The following is a 17319-nucleotide window of genomic DNA, read 5'->3' as shown; positions in this document are numbered from 1 at the left end:
ACTGGGGCTATCCCGATTTTAAAACTGAAAATCTGGCATTCTGCGCTGGCAGGTGTGGCTCATTTGGTTGGGAGTCGTCCCGAAAAGCAAATTAAACAGTATCACGTATGCTTACACCACTCTCTAGTTCTTCACCAACCTTACTGCTCAAGCAATAGAAAGTAGGTGGCAATTGAGGGGTTAGGAAAGAGGTAAAACAGAGAAACAAAGAGGACCCTTTCCCACTGTGTTTGCTCCACGCTGTGTGGAGCTGTGCTCACGGAGACGGCTTCCCTCACTCCTCCCCGGTGCAGGAGCTCAGTTGCATGGAAAGTCGAACCCGCTCAAAACCTGACGGAAATGAGGAGTGATGGGTCCAAATCCTGGCGCGTCGTCATACAGTGCAAACTATGGTGCCGCTATCAGCTGTAATTTTTAGGGACGGCAAACAAGGTTTTGTCTTGAAGTTGAACCAGAAACAACTTCTTATGTTCCTTCGGTGTTGTAATATGTGCAGGAACACAGGAATACTGAGGAGGCTCAAAATTTGGTCCCCACCTGTTACCGATGCAGTCATCAATGACCCAGTCTTGCAGGACTCCATCCCGACGGCCTACTATCTTCGTCCTTAAGCGTTTTAGTCCTTCAACTTCACCTTCTCCTGGGTTAAGTCCACCACCACCAGACAGATCAAAGAAAGCGGATCCCAGCTGCAGCAGTAGCACAGGGGGTAGCTGGTGCTCACGTACGACCAGAACCCCTTCTGTGGTGCTCCTCGTTCCAATTTTACCAAATTCCTCCCTCCTGTGTTGAAATCTGGCTGCAACAGAGCTATCCTTCTCATAGAGGGGCTCTTTGATCCCAAAGGTATTATTGGTGAGAGGGTACAGGTCATTTGTGCACTCCAAGGTGAGGGGCTCGGTCTGCTGGATGCACTTGGTGCCCAACTGGTTGATGCCCCCCAGCAGGCCCGACTGGGAACCGCTGGCCGGTGCCTTGGACTTGCTGGTGAGCACTGGGGCAAGTGAGAGGAGGAGAGGCAGGGAGACTTTCCCCGTGTGGGCCGCAGTCATCGGCCAAAAACTTTCTAAATAATCCATTTTAACCTAAATCATAAAGACCTTAATTTTGGACATACAATTTTCCATATCACCAATAAATAATAAACATTTAAAATTTTTTTAAAAAATAGAAGTGAGCACAGCCTTTTGCTTCTGCTCAATCAGTAGAGACACCGCTGCATAGCTCATGCACTTGGACAAGATCTACAGGCTCTTTCTTGGTGGTGGCGGTGGTGTAATGCGGCAGCCAGGCCCGGACCTGCTGCGGCTCCTGCTGGATCTTGCCCTTCGTTTCTTTGTCTCATGGGTCAGTTTCTTCAAGAAAACCTTCTGCTTCTCCTGCAGGTCAGCTGCAGGATGGAGAAGCTGGAGGCTCGGACACAAAGAGAGACCCGTGTGAGTTCCATTCTGTTCCCACGGGGTCCAGCTTGCCTTGCTCTTCCCAACTCCTGACTATATTTTATTTCTCTATTGCCTGCCAGCTGGCCTCAGACCTGCCTCTGAATGCAGAGGCCACAGCCGTGCATCAATTATTTATGCAGCTGTTAAGCTCCTATAATTGCATAAAGTCAGGTCCCTAAATATATCCGGATTTTCTATAATACCTAATGGTTCTGCTTCTCCAGATGAACACTGACTGATGCATGGAGTCTTACCTGACCCCAGGTGGGGGGTGGGGGGTGGGGGGTGGGGGAGGGTAAGTGATAGGAAAGGAGAAAAGAGGTGGATGGTGGCCCGGGACCTGAAGGTCATAAACGTCTGACCGAGGGGCTTGCAATCTGTGCTGCCTTGAATGAGGAGCCGTGGAAGGCCTTTGCCCAGGGAAGCAGCCTGGACAGAGCCCAGACGTCCTCGTTCTCTCTAACATTCTTTTTTTTTTTTTTTGAACTAAAAAAGAAGTTTGTTTATTGAGGGCAAGAGGATGAAAGCAATATAAAAATCAAAAGCTTATCTGGCTTTAATTGGCTTTTCTTTCTCTTGTCAAATGGGGGTGGGATTTTATTTGTACATTTTCTAAGGGTCCCAGTCTGCTCATGAAATCCTCATACAGGGAGAAGCTGTGGGGCAGAGATTCCTTAAGCAACCCATTGGGAGACCTCTTTCTCGGGGAGGAAGTAGCTGCTCAGCTGCCCACTTCTTTCCCTTCTGCTTCATGTGTACTACAAAATAGTCATTGCACGCGATGGTGAGCCCAGTGATGAGTGAAAAGAAGCTCTGGAAGCCCACTCGGCCATCTCGGCATTGGTCCAGGTCTTTCATTATTTTGTCTACGGCCAGAGAGTCTTTTTGATTTTCCAAAAACCCAGGGAACTCCTTTTCCATGAGCACTCTCAGGTCCTCCTTTGTTAGGTAGCCTTTATCCCCAGCAAATTTGTGAAACGTGAACATCATCGTTTCCATGGCATGTTCCATTTGAGACGGCATTTTGGTGAGGTCTTGGCCCGAGGCGCGACAAGATCGCTAGGCTGGCTGGGACGTGCGGCCAGTCCTCTCTAACGTTCTTGATCCTTTGGATTCTGTGTTCAGTGTGAGCAGAGCCCTGGCCGGGATCCTGGGAAAGACAGAGAGGTCAGACGTGGATCTCGCCCCTTGGGGGCTCATAGGCACGTGTGAGTTAGGTCTCTCCCATGAAAAGCAACTCCAAGGGAGAGAGTGGTCAGAACCGCTAGAGGAGAGAGCTGGCAAAAGTGTATTTCCTCTGCTAGAGTATAACTTTCTTTTAAAAAAATTCTTTTAAATTGTAGAATAGTTCCAGATTTATTTTTTATGTTTTAAAAGATTGTATTTGCCCTGGCTGGCGTAGCTCAGTGGATTGAGCATGGGCTGTGAACCAAAATGTTGCAGGTTCGATTCCCAGTCAGGGCACATGCCTACGTTGCAGGCCATGGCCCCCAGCAACTGCACATTGATGTTTCTCTCTCTCTCTCTTTCTCCCTCCCTTCCCTCTCTAAACATAAATAAATAAAATCTTTAAAAAATACCAGGCAGAAGGGCATGAATGCTAATTAAAAAAAAGATTGTATTTGTCTATTTTTTAGAGAGAGGAGAAGGGGGAGGAAGGGAGGGAGAGAAACATCGATGTGCCGGAGAAACATCTATCCGTTGCCTCCCACGCACCCCCAACCAGGCACCTGGCCGACAACTCAGGCACGTGCCCCGGCCGGAAATCAAACTGTCTACCTTTCGGTTTGCAGGACAGCGCCCAGCCCACTGAGCTACAGCCGTCCGGGCTCCAGTAAACTTTCTTAAACCACATTTCTCCTCTACTTCCTTCTCCGGGGCTGAGCAGACAGCAGTTGCTTTTTGGATTGACTTGAAAATGTTAACCCCTCTTAACCAGAAAGAGATGAAAAACTTAGGAGCTTATACTAAACAGGGGTTTCAAAATTGTCCTTTCTTCTCTTGTCTTCATTTACCTAAAAGTGTGGGTGGATACGGTTATTAGCAGAGATGGGACGAGGTGGCCTTGATCCCTAAGTCCCGGACATCCTGGCTGATCAGAGTGGGGTTCAGAAACCTTTGGACACATGCCCAGTTAGGCAACACCCCCCCACCCAGCCTCATGCTGTTTGCACCCGCTGATTTAAGAGAAGGCTGAGGAGCTACCTGGGAGAGAGACACGTGACCACAGTCAGGTTCAGACTTATACAGGGATGTGTGGCCGGGTGGGGTGGAGAAGGAGGGAGGGCCTGGCTGGCAAGGCGCTCAAGGGTTTGTCCAGAGGGCAAAGAGTCTGTGTGGCATAGCAGACTCAGCCGCAAGACCAGGGAGGAGGCCCCGGGGCTTGGCGGTTGCTGCTGGACACTGTCCTCATCCCAGGGGTCCTTGTGGGACCTGCAGGAGCTGCCTCAGTAAACTGGACCACCGCCGGGGCCCTTGGCTCTGCTGTGGGGCTCTGAGACAGCGTGCAAGCCCAGAGGGGAGCCTCCTCTGCAGCAGCGGCAGCATGGCACGCGGCAGCAGCAGTGTGAGGTCTTCCAGCGTAGGGGCGATGCTGCAGGCCGAATGTGCATGGTGGGGCCTCAGAGAGGCACAGGGATGGCTGTGTCAGATGTTGCCTGCTCAGCTAGGAGCAGCACTGCCACGGCTTCTGTCGCTTTCTACCTCCTGTCCAGTGGCTTTCCCCTTCCCTGGGCGAAAACCAAGGCATTGGCAGGACTGCATTGCTTCCCGGAGGCCTGACAGGGACAGCCCGTTTCCCAGCCTCCTGCAGTTCCGGAGGCTGCAGCGTCTCTCGACTTGTGGTCTCTTCCCGCCCTCAAAGCTGGTGACAAGGGGCTAAGTCCTTGCATTGCATCGCCCCGCCTCTGCTTCCTTCTCGGACTCTTCTTCTGCCTCCACCTTCCAGTTTTAAAGGGTCTTGTCTTGTGCTCACTCAGATGATCCAGAATTTCTACAATTTTTTAAAGGCCAGTTGGTTAACTGCTTTAATTCCCTGTCCACCACCCCTGCAATTTCCAACCCTTTTTATTTCATTGCATACACGAACTAATCACTAAAATTCTGTGGCACACCAAGAAAATATATTTTTGTCGATTTGACAAAAAATATAATTTTGATTGATTTATAAAAAAAATAATAGTAGTAATTTCCTACCCTCTTTGCCCCAAAATAACTTTTTTAAAAAAATCAGGCCCTGGCTGGTATAGCTCAGTGGACTGAGTGCAGGCTGCGAACCAGGCATCACAGGTTCGATTCCCAGTCAGGGCACATGCCTAGGTTGCAGGCCACAGCCCCCAGCAACCACACATTGATGTTTCTCTCTCTCTCTCTTTCTCCTTCCCTTCCCTCTCTAAAAATAAATAAATAAAATCTTTTTAAAAAATCAGGTGCCTATACTTGTATATCAGGTTTTCTGGTTCCAAGAATTAACCAATCGGACACAACCTTATTATGTGATACAACCAGTAAGATGCAACTCTATTATATGGACCTATACTTGTGGTTCAAGATGGCAGTCACACTGGACAGCTATTGTTGTGTTGGCTGTTGTCATTTTTTCATTTGACAGTCTAAGGGATAGTCAGGTATGGCATGTTTTAAAAATTCTTGCAGCACAGATGTTGAAAACCGCAACACTACCCCGATATTCTGTTTGCCGTGTAAATGGCACGCACTCCCAGGTTCTGGGTTAGGGCGTGGATGCTGTTCCAGGGCCAGCGTTCCGCTTCCACACCTCGATGCACTGCAGGTTCTCTGCAGACAGGGATGGAATCACCGTCGGTGGCTCAGGAGTCTGCACATGACACCTGGGCACTGGGAAGGCGAGCGCTCCATCAACCCACGTCATTCCAAAGGGTCTTCTTCCCTTCAGCTTCCTCATCTGTGTCCTCCTCCTCCTGTTCAGAGAAACCAGAAGCCCTGGAGCAGGGCTGGGGCAGCCCTCACGGCGGGGAGATTAGACCCCAGGTCAGAAGCGTGTGTGTCTGTTTGTATGTGGGAGGCCAGAGGTGGGGAGGCAGGTGGGGTGCCCAGGAGGAGAACTGCAGCTTCTCAAGTGGATCCTCCTGCCTCTCAGAGACCTGACTTTCTATTCTGAGGATCTGTGCTGCCCTGGTGACCTTTGGGCCGTTGATAAGACCCCTGAGGGTCACTGGTGCAGCTTGTGCTGGCAACAGTTATTTCTAGGTGTCTCTTTAAAAAAAAAAAAAAAATATATATATATATATATATATATATATATATATATATATATATATATATTAGAGAGAAAGGAAGGAAGAAGGAGAGGGAGAGAAACATGTGCCAGAGATACATCGATTGGTCGCCTCTCGCATGCCTCCAACTGGGGACCTGGCCCACAACCCAGGACAGTGCCCTGACTGGGAATCCAACCAGCGACCTTCAGGTTTGCAGGCCAACACTCAATCCACTGAGCCACACCAGCCTGGCTAGGTGCCTCTCTTTGAGATCCTAAAATACCTGCATTCTGAGTCACTTAGGGGTGGTAAGCAGAGCATGTGGGGGGCCTGCTGGAGCCTGCAGAGGCACCCCATGGGGGGAGGGGATGTCTCAACAAGGTGGAGAGGAGTCATTTTGTCATGACAAGAACTGGAAGGTGACTCCGCTGATCTGGAATGAGGAGGGCCCTGTCTGAAACCCTCAGGCCTCTACTGCTCTCGGGGTAACGGTGCACGTGCCTGGCCTCAGTTCAGGTTTCCTAGCATCATCGGGAGAGTCAGCCTTGATATCAGGCTTCCCATTTTGCCAGTGAGGAAGCGGGGGCTCTGAGAGTTCCAGCTCCCTGTTCAGAGGCTCCCAGTTCACCCAGAATGGGCGTGGCACTGGAACTCAGGTTGTCGGCCTCCAGATCTCCTGCCCTGTCTGTGGCTGCTGCAGGTGCTGTGGCTCGCCTGGCTAGGAAGGGGTCCTGTCGTGCTGCCCAGCCGGGGGCGGGGGTGCAACAGGAGGGAGGCAGAACAGGGGCTCCCGCAGCGGGGCCAGAGCCATGGTGTTTCCTCCCACAGCGTCGGAGCCAGGGGACCAGTTTTAGTTGAGCTCTTACAAACTCACCCTCCTGGTTCCCACAAAGGAAGCAGAGTTAACTGAGTGGGCGGGAACTGCTCACAGGCTGTCAGGGGCCCTCGTGGCCCTCAGTGAAGTGAAAAGAGAACCGACCAATCATACAAAACCATAGTCACCTCCTGACTTGGGGAAGGGAAAATGAACCCGGGCCTACTGGGCTCCCTGCACGCACAGGTGCCCACAAGTACACACCCTCACAACACACATGCATGCACACATGCACACACACCTTCACAGCATACCCTCACAACACATATGTGTGTGTGCATGCACACGTGCAGGCACACATCCTCACAGCGTAAATGCACATACACATGATGCACACACATACCCTCATCACAAACACACATTCACACATGCATGCACCCACATGCCCTCACAGCACACACCAGAGCCATGCTCACGCACTGCCCTTGCAGGCAAGCTCACAGCCTGCAGCCTCACGTACTGAAAGATGCACCCACACTTCAAATGTACACTCACACCTATGTGTGGGGACACTTACTTATGACACATACCCAGACACCGACATTACATCCGGGCTTCACCCACACCACAGAGAACAAACAGGCACATTCAGATACTTGTAAACATACAGGAATGCACACTCAGCCACACACATGCATAACTATACAGACTCTCTCTCAAGCATACACACATACAGATGGAGCACCTAATATGTGCCAGGCACTGCCTACGCATGGACATACAATGTTCAAACATAGGCACACGCACATAGATGCATGCTCAAGCACACTCACAGTCACAATGACAGACACACACGCAGTTGTGCACACATACACAGGCAGGCAGCGAATAAACACAACTGCCCTCCAGGCACACACCTAGTTTTGGATTTTCCCCCAGCTTTATTGAGATATAATTGACCACACACCGTTGGACTCCCGGTAAGCAGAGAAGACACAGGGTGTTGTTTCTAGAGTCTTGCCTTGGCGGCCTCTTCATGCAGACCCTCCCACATCCTCTGTCCCCTTCCTGCGCTCTCTTCCCATTTTATCCTCTTCTCTCTTCTCCTCTCCAATCTGTCTCCTATGTTCCTCGGGAGTGTGTGTGGCCACAGTGCCGGTGTTACATTGATAAGAAATTCAACTTGCAGTCCTGGCTGGTGTGGCTCAGTGGACTGAGTGCCAACCTGTGAACCAAAGGGTTGCTGGTTCGATTCCCAGTCAGGGCACGTGCCTGGATTGCAGGCCAGGTCCCCAGTAGGGGGCGCATGAGAGGCAACTACACATTGGTGTTTCCCTCTCTTTCTCCCTCCCTTCCCCTCTCTAAAGTAAATAAATAAATAAAATTTTAAAAAAGGAAATTCAGCTTACAAATTGTGTGGACCTGGATTTCTTTCTTCCTTTGCATTGCTCCCAGCACTTCTTCTCTTATTCAGATTAACCTGACTGCCTTTAACTGAGAGCAGGGCTGGGCCCTGGTGGCCTCCTAGAAACAAAAACTAAAATCTGTCCTAGAACTCACAGTTTAAAGAATTTGGTTAGGAAGCTAGAGGAACAAGGGAAGGGTCTAGTCTTTGGCCATCAGGTACACCCCTTGCCCTAACTATCAGGCCCAACCCACTTACCTTAAAAAGAAAAGACCGAAGCTGGGGGGGGAGAGGCAGAAACTTGCTTGAGCAAGGGCTGTATCCAGGCATCTGTTGATCCTGTTCTGAGCAGTGTTCCCCACACCAGCCACATCAGCACCCTGACAGGCTGGGTAATGCGGATGACGGTGGTGGGTGGTGGTGCTGGTGCTGGGGGTGATGATGACAGTGATGGTGTTGGTGGGAGTGATGAGGCTAACTGCTCACATCCAGGCCCTACTCCATGTCAAGCTATTTTCTAAACTTGTTAGTAAATGATTACTCTCGGATGAGGCAGCTGAGGCACAAAGAGGTGACATCACTCACTCAAGGTCTTAAAACTAGTAATAGTGTCTGGCGAACTGGCGAACTGGGAGAAGACTGACTCATAGATGCCCCAGAGGCAAGACATCAGAGCAGAGATGGGCTGGGGAGACCCTCCCACTCTGCTGGGTCACTGTAGAGATGGGACATCTAGAGCCCAGGGGAAGGGACTTACAGACACAGGCCACACAGCAAGATGGCAGCGACGTTTCTTCCAGGGAACATTCTGATGCTGACATTCAGTCAGACCAGGATTCTTCAAAAGAGAAGGAGACGTGACTAAGTCTAGTTTGACTGGGCTGAAGAGGGCGAGTCAGCCAGAGAATCTGACACAAAATGCTACTCGTCAAGCTTACAGCACAAAGCTGAACACTCAGTAGCATCTCAGGGAGTGCTGGCTCTCCTTCTGTCCTAAAAAAGAAACTGGACCCAAGGGCTGCCAATGAAAGAGGTCAGAATGGGGTTAATGTGCAGATGGCCCACCCACTGCACACAAGGCAGGTGGACTTGTGTCTCAGGCATAGGGTGTGGCACGTAGCTGGCACTCAGTGAACTGTGCCCACGTTACAGAGAGAGAAAGTTGTAGAAGACCGTTCTGTGTGGCGTGAGCCCAGCTCTGACTTGGAGATGCACAGGACTCATGCCCATGGATAGGTTCTCCCTTGGGGAATCAGGCCTGCAATGTGCCTAGGCTGCTTTGAGTCTGGCTCTTGCTAAAAAACTCTCTCATCCTGAATTGAGGACATTCACTGCAAAGTAACTTCCTAAAATCCATGCTAAACCTTCCAAGGATGAGTGTAATGGGTTCAACCACTTTTGCCTTTTCATTTGCAAATAACCCTCTTCTATGATGTGATTAACAGCATTGGTTCCTTTGTTTTCTGTGAAAGATAACCACCTAAAGCCAACCGGTGCATAAAAAATGAGGACCATCATGTAATGTCACGAGAAACCCAATAAAGGCCGGTCATGGCAAGGACCAAGGCTTTTGCTCCCCTTGAGAGAAAAGCCATGCTGTCCCTTTTCCTCCACCGGACTCAGTAGTCCGTGTGAATGTCTCATTTCATCCATAATGACGCAGACACTGCAGGGCTGGTGTCTGCATCAGAAAGTCATGATTATAATCAACTGTAGGATGAACAAAAGCATTGACATCCTGTAGAAACGATCCACGGCCAACGCAGCAGCTCAGTTTTGTCCAGGACCCCAGCGTGGTCAGCGTACTGTGTGAGGAGAGACCAGCCACCATAGTGAGCATTCCAAACGGAGGTTATCCCCCACCTCCTGTGCAAAGAGAGATACAGGTCTGGATTCTTGGGTGCCAGAAGCTGGTTATTGCCTACAGTTAAGATCTGAAATAGCCCAAGAATGCCTACCCACACTCTATATCTTCCCGATTGCCTCTTCCAGTTCCTGACATTCCCCCACTTGAGGTTTGCTCCTCCATGTCCTGATAATCATCATAGCTGTCATATATTGCCAGGTGCCTCACACACCTCATCCTATCGGATCCTCTGAGGTAGGATGCCTCATTATACAAACAAAGAGGCCACGGTTCTGAAAGGGGCAGCATCTCGCCTAATGACCCCAGCTAGTAACAATCAAGCCAAGGTGGGGGCCCAGCTTTGTTAGAATTCAGGAGCTTCTCTCTTTGCTGGGCTTGCTGTTGCTAACTCTGGGGTCCTCCGGGCTGTGACGTCTGCCTTCAAATATGGGGTAACACGGGGCCTGCATGTGGGACACTTGCGGAGAGCCGGGTGTGTGGGAGCCTGTGGGCACAGAGGGTGGTAAGACAGAAGAGGAAGCATCAGGCTGTGAGTCTGCCTGGTGGGACACACAGGCCCAGGCAGAGAGCCTCCAAGCAGGAACCTCTCGATACGGTCAGGGAGCAGAAAAATGCATCAGGCTTCCAGCACATGGTTTTGTTTGTTTGTTTGTTTGTTTGTTTGTTTGCTTATTTGTTTTGACAGTCCTGTAGATCATAAGCCAGGGGCCAGATTTTATTTTATTTTTTATTTTTTTTACATTTTATTTATTGCTTTGAGAGGGAGAAAGGGAAGGAAAGAGAGAGAGAGGAACACTGATGTGTTGGCCCACTTATTGATGCAGTCATTGGTTGAGTCTTGTGCGTGCTCTGGTCGGGACCGAACCCACAATCTTGGAATATTGGGATGATGCTCTAACCAACTGAGCCACCTACCTGGCCAGGGCCAGGAGACAGATTTTAATACATGTTCTTAGTTAAAGAAGTTTTCTTTTGAATAAAAAATCTCAGAGGTACATGCTTACCACAGGTAGAGAAGTGACTGTGGGTGCAAAAAGGGCCGCGTCTGGACTGTACTTGGCCTTTTTGAAGGACAGTGCGGCTGGAGCCCAGGGGCAGGGAAGAGTGGCCGTGAAGCTGGAAAAGCCGGCCTTCGTGCTGTTTGTTTCTACCAGAAGCAGTAACTAGAGACAAGGGTTGAATCTTTACGGGCACGTTCTTGCTGGCAACCTGAGAAGACAGCAGGTTCTGCACCTTCCAAAACCGCCTGAACACCTCCTCTCAAACCAACCTTTTTGTAAGGAGAAGCAAGGCCAGGTAAGGGGCTGGAGAAACAGTTAATCAGATAAGAGCTGCAGTCCGGCAGTGCTCTGCTAGTCCTTCTTTGTCTGTTGATCAGCAACTCAGACACCTTCTCCAGCACTTGCGGACCCCCTGGGGCACAAAGGTTGAATTCCCTGCTGACATCCAGGAGTCTGGCAGTCATGCGCTCCAGTTCCTGGAATAACAAGTTTCCACAAGCACTAATCACTTAAGCCTGGCAACTAAGACTAAAATCTTTCTCTCTCTCTCTCTCTAAAGATTTTTTTTTTTTTTTTTTTTTTGGTTTTAGAGAGAGGGGAAGGGAGGGAGAACGAGAGGAAGAGAAACACTGATGTGCAAGAGAAACCAATATTGAACAGTTGCCTCAGCACACCCCAGACTGGGGAACCGGCCTACCACCCAGGCACGCGCCCTGACCAGGAATTGAACTGGTGACCTTTCTGTTTGCAGGACTAGGCTCAACCCACTGAGCCACACCAGTCAGGGTTAAAATTTTTAACTTTTGAGTTTCTCTATCAATAGGCAGAAAGAGGCCTGGGCTGAGACCTTCAGGGGGGAGGAAGGGTTAACGAGGAGCAGAGGACTGGGTGGGGCCCAGTAGGGTGGCCCCGCCCATTCCTGTTGCTGTTTAGTGACTAAAGAATTCCAAGAATCTGTTTACATAATTGATGATAGGAACCCACATTTATTGAGTGTCTATTGTATTTAGAGCCCCTTTTGCAGGGACTAGCTATCTCATCTCTTTAGTTCTTACAAATCCCGGAGAGGCCAAGATAGTTATCCCCATTTTAAAGATCAGATAACTGACGTCACCTCAAGTGACTCTTCCCCCTCAAGGTCACACAATCTGTGGAATCCCAGGGACAGAACTGAAGCCCAACCTGGCTTGTTCTGTGACAAACTTTATTTCTAGTGCCCAGAAGTTCGCATTTGAACCCTCGAGGAGACCCAGCACATGAGCGTTTTAAAGTTGTGTTTTTATCTTATTTTTGTATTTAATTTGAAAAACAGATAAGACATTCTCATGGAACAAGAATGCTCCTCCCAAGTGGGTGACCTCTACGACCTTGTTTGAAGGTTGGGAGAATACTTTAATACTGCTGGAATGCAAGTTTGGTTGGGTAGATAAAATCGTATTGCAGCTGGTAGAATCCTTTGGCCCTGGGAGCACGGACAGATTTTTTGAAAAACAGACCCAACAGCATGAAAAGACTTTTCTGCCTTTTCAAACTACATCTACATACATGATGGAGGTGGAATTGAATATCATTAGAAAACAACTGACTTCCAATTGCAAAGTGCAGTGAAAAATATTTCCCTCCCTGGAAATGATTTTAACAGCGCTCAGTGAAGGACAGAGAAGTCGATGGACGTTTGAAAGCCAAGTCATCTTCCTGTCTCCTGAGCTTGTCAATTCCTCCCATCTTATTTATGGTGCAGCTGGAATGAAGGCAAGGCTCTGACCCCGCCCCAAGTCAGAGAACCTTTCCTACCCTCCTTCTCTTCTCCCTCCCTCCCTCCCTCCCTTTTCTCTTTCCTTCCTTCCTTCCTTTCTGTCTTTCGCTCTCCCCTTTCTTCCCTCCCTGCTTTATTTCCTTCCCTTTGACTTGTGGTCACAAGAATGTCCGAACCTCTACAAGAATTTTTATACGATTTTATTTAAGTCGCACTGCCAGGAAGCAGGGTCTCAAATGATACGGAGAATGGAGTTTGTGGTTTTCCTGTATGCGTTTGAAATTGAGAAAGGGGGCTCGGGAAGATTGCCTGAAGGTGGGAGAAAGCTCAGCAGGGATGGGATTACAGGCTAATTTACAAGATTCTGTGCTCTCTTGAGGGTGGTTATTTCCAAGGCGTGTTAATCTAGGTGCCCAGGAACAATGGACAGCGTTTGTTACAGCCAAGATAAATCTTTTAATTAAGAAGTTATGTGGCCTGGGGCGTGGCTACCCACCACGGCCTGCCCACGCAGGAATTTATGAGAGGTCATACAATGAAGGTCCTTCTCCCAGAATTCCTTTTCATCCACAGACTTCGTGTTTCAGCGGTGACTGGGAGAGCAGGGGCAGGAGTAAAACCTTCAAACACAACTTCCACCACGCTCTTCTCCCTTCCCCTAGTCCTCCCCAGAATCCTTCTGTGGGAAGGATGCCAATCCCTGGTCTTCCCCTTCAAAGCCTCTCTGCTCTGACTCGAGCTTGGCTCCTTGAGCCCCGGGGCTGATGGCCAGGGCCTCCTGTATGGACCTCGCCCGTCTGGTCCTCCGTGCCTTTGCAGGCACAGCTCGCCCTGCCTGCCGCGTCCTCCTCCGTGCTCTCTCGCTCGGCTCAGCCCCACTTCCTCCAAGACTCAGCTCTTACACTAGCCTTCTGTTTTTCCTGACTCACTCTACCCCTTGGTCACTACTTTTAAACACCTTCCCGCTCTCGGGCCCTGGGGATTTCCTCACTTATCTCGGGCTAAGGAACACGTGGGAGAGCTGAGGATGAGCAAAACCCAGCTTGGAAAATTCCTGGTTGGTGATTCTAAGAAACTCACACCCACGTCTGAATCTCAGTTCCTCACGCTAAAGAAAGAAGTGAGGGGCAGGACTCTGCCATCTCAGGATCGCCAGGGCAGGACTCAAATTTCCTTGATCTGGAGTCTCTGCAGAGGGCTCAGCAAACTCTGGAAACCTTGGCCCACCGTCCCCACCCCAGTCCAGCCCACCCTTGTTGGTAGTTCCCTTCCCAAGGCCTCAAGGAGGCGATTTTCCCTGCCAAGGGCCTTCTGGATTTGCCTTCCAGATCCAGAAGTCACCTCACCTCCGTGTTTCCAACAGGGAACATCTGAGGAAGAAAGGGACATTGGTGAGACAGGAGGGCAGGGCCAGGAGAAGGAGGCAAGCTCGACATCTGGAAGAGGCAGCCTATAACGAATCTCACTGAGTGTTCTTCATCCACCAATTTAGGCATCCGTTCCTCCATTCGGTTAACACACATGCTTTGCACCTACAGCGACCCTGATCCAGGGACGTTTCATGCAGGACTTGAGTCAGATGGGAAAATTGAAGAGTACCTGTCTTTTCCTTGTATGGAAATTCCTTGTATATTCTAGATGTCAATCCTTTGTTAGCTATTTATGTTGCAAACATCTTCTCCCAATCTCTGTTTTGTCTATTAATTTGTCGCAGTATCTTTCCTATATATTTTGCATTTTCATGTAGTTAAAAATATCCATATTTTTTCTTTATGGTCAGTGCGGTGTGTGTTTAAATAAACCTTAATTATTCTGAGGTAATAATATTTTCCTTTAAAGTTTTTAATACTTTCTTCATCTTTAGGTCATTTGCCCATCTATTATGTGGGGGCTGTGTATGTATGTGTGTGGATATGTATTAAGAATCTAATTTTATTTTTTGTATGGACAGTCAATTTCGCAGAGACACCTTTTTAAAAATTATAGTAAAGCTCAAGACACTTCTCCAAGGAGGACATACAGAGGATCCAAACACACATGAAACGATGCTCAATATCGCTAGCTATCAGAGAGATGCACATTAAAACCACAATGAGATACCACTTCAAACCAGTCAGAATGGCCATCATAAACAAAGCAACAAACAACAAGTGTTGGAGAGGATGTGGAGAAAGGGGGTCCCTAGTGCACTGTTGGTGGGACTGCAGACTGGCACAACCACTATGGAAAGCAGTATGGAACTTCCTCAGAAAACTAAAGATAGATCTGTCTTTTGACCCAGCAATTCCACTGCTGGGACTCTATCCTAAGAACACTAAAACACCAATACAAAAGAACCTTTTCACCCCGATGTTCATAGCAGCACAATTTACAATAGCTAGGTGCTGGAAGCAACCTAGATGCCCATCAGTAAATGAATGGATCAAAAATCTATGGTACATTTACACAATGGAATTCTATGCAGCAGAAAGAAAGAAGGAGCTCCTACCCTTTGCAACAGCTTGGATGGAACTGGAAAGCATTATGCTAAGTGAAATAAGTCAGGCAGTGAAAGACAAATACCACATGATCTCACCTTTAACAGGAACCTAAACAACAAAACAAAGAAACAAGCAAAATATAACCAAAGACACTGAAATAGAGGACAGGCTGACAGTGACCACAGGGGAGAGTAGAGGGAATTTCAGGGGAGAATGGGAAGGGTTTACAGGAACAAATTTAAAGGACACATGGACAAAAACTAGGGGGAGGGTGGTAATGGGAGGGAAGTGGGGAGGGTTGGGTGGGTGGGCTGGAATGGGAGTAAAAGGGAGAAAACTGTACTTGAACAATGATTAAAATAAAAAAATTATGGTAAAGTTCATATAACAGAAAATTTACATTGAAAATGGCTAAGCCACTTTTAAGTGTATGGTTCAGCGGCAATTAGCACATTCCCCGGGGCGTGGCCGCCAGCCTACCTGGCTCCAGGGCGCTGCTCATCAGCCACCAGGAAACGCTACACCTAAGCGGTAGCTCCCACCTTCCCTCTCCCCGTCCCTGGCAGCTACTTAGCTGCTTCCCGTCTTGTGAATTCACCTATTTTGGCTATTTCATGTGACTCAAATCATGTGATGTGTAGCCTTCTGCATCTGGCATCCTTTCACTTAGCATGATGTTTTCAAGGTTCATCCATGTGGTAGCATGTGTCATTTTGTCAGTATTTCATTCCTTTTTATGCCGAATAGTATTCCACGGTGTGGCTGTACCACATTTTGCTTATCCATTCATCAGTTCATGAATACTTGGGTCAGCCCCAATTTTTGCTATTGTTGCCAGTGACCCTATGAACATCTCTACACGCGTTTTTGTTGGCTCAGTTCTTTGCAGTCCGGCAACGCTTGCTGAACGGTCTGTTCTGATCTGTCCAACCCTGACTTTCCACTCAGGTGTGGGGCTCTTTCTAGGCTCCGAGTTCTGCTCCGTGGGCCTAATAATCCACCCAGAACCAACGCTGTGCTACAGATTCTTCGTCAGAGCTTCGCAGTACGCAGTACGTACCTCTCAAGAGCTGGTGGGCCAACGCCCAGTCTCCTCTCCCTGCTTTGTCAAAATTGTCTTGATTGAATTCGACCCTTTGCTCTTCCATACGAATTTTAGGAGCAGCTCGTCAAGTTCCAAAAAACTCTTTTGGGCTTTGTTTTGAATTTTTAGGTTGATTTGAGGAGAACTGCTATTTTTATGATGTGGAAGCGGTCTAGCTCTCTCTCTCTCTCTCTCAAACACACACACACCAAGACTTTTGCACGTGGCTCTGGCTGGGTCGCTTTCCCCCAACTCTTCACCTAGTGAACTCCTCCTTCCCATCTCAGGGTCCTCTGCACCCTGTATTCCTCCCTCAAAGCCCTGCTCCGTTGATTAGGTGGTTCTCGGTTTAACGTCTGGGCTGCAGACTCCTCCAGGGCTATGCCACTGTCTCTGTGTCCTCAGCCTGAAGAACACAGCTGACAGATGGCAGGATCCCAATAAACATCTGTTAAAAGAATGAAAGATGTACAGGGAAGTTCTTCTGGCCCAGGAGCACATGGGCCACACCTGCAGAGACGCTACACCAAGTGCCTTACTTGGCATACCTCCGCGTCCTTTCCTAGAGAGTGGGGGTGTCATTAGGCTGTGCCGAGGGGGAAGTTGAGCTCAGGAATGTGTGAAGTTCTTGGAGCAAAGCCCGCCCAGTGGTTGGAGCTACCTGTGTTTCCTGACCTGCCCTTCCCTCCACGGACGTTCGGTCTCACGCCCACAGCCTGTTCACCACCACTTATCCATCCTGATTTCACTGCTCCCACAAACTAGTCATCTCATCCCCGTTTTGCATCAGAGACCAACGAGTCTCAGAAGACAAGATGAACCCATCTTAGGCCTTAGGCCTTTAACTCCTAACACCAAACCCAATGTATGTATCATCTTTAAGGTGTTTTCTAGTTCATTCGGTCAGCAGAATTTCTAGTTAGATTTTGTAAACTACATGGCTCCTCTCAAAACAAAACAAAACAGTCCAGACACAATGTTGTCTTAAATTATTCTTATTTTAGTGTTATCGACATAGACGTAAGTCTAAAATTAAGCCCAAAGTCTTCACACTTACAGTTCTATAAACCAGCCATAAAACCAAAACAAATCTTCTAATACAAACATAACCACACCACCAATAAAATCCAAATTAACAACATCAGTTTAATGTGGCTGATCCTGTGTTGCTGAAACCAAGACCCTGACATCAGGTTTAACGGGAGCAGAGTCGTGTGCTGACATGTCTTATG

The 17319-nt window shown here is 48.7% G+C and overlaps 2 protein-coding genes across 2 annotated transcripts; both read right to left on the bottom strand.

Moving 5' to 3' along the window:
- Positions 1 to 297: 297 nt before the first annotated feature.
- On the bottom strand, positions 298 to 1052 carry LOC114513067 (cleavage and polyadenylation specificity factor subunit 5-like). The gene is given in 2 exon segments (XM_036020131.1): positions 298 to 407; positions 410 to 1052. Coding segments are annotated over 2 exon segments (753 nt in total).
- An 872-nt stretch (positions 1053 to 1924) lies between these two features.
- LOC114500501 (protein S100-A10-like) lies at positions 1925 to 2539 on the bottom strand. The gene has a single exon (XM_036022164.1). The coding sequence runs from the start codon at positions 2463 to 2465 to the stop codon at positions 2073 to 2075; it is 393 nt and encodes a 130-aa protein (XP_035878057.1). The 5' UTR covers positions 2466 to 2539; the 3' UTR covers positions 1925 to 2072.
- Between the last annotated feature and the right edge of the window lie 14780 nt (positions 2540 to 17319).

The sequence above is a fragment of the Phyllostomus discolor genome, chromosome 3 (assembly GCF_004126475.2).
Source record: "Phyllostomus discolor isolate MPI-MPIP mPhyDis1 chromosome 3, mPhyDis1.pri.v3, whole genome shotgun sequence".
NCBI lineage: Eukaryota > Metazoa > Chordata > Mammalia > Chiroptera > Phyllostomidae > Phyllostomus > Phyllostomus discolor.
The sequence above is the reverse complement of the archived record's forward strand: the minus strand, read 5'-3'. Positions and strand labels throughout refer to the sequence as shown.

Coding starts and splice junctions, on each gene's coding strand:
- LOC114500501 (XM_036022164.1), bottom strand. CDS start 2,465: ATGCCGTCTCAAATGGAACATGCCATGGAAACGATGATGTTCACGTTT.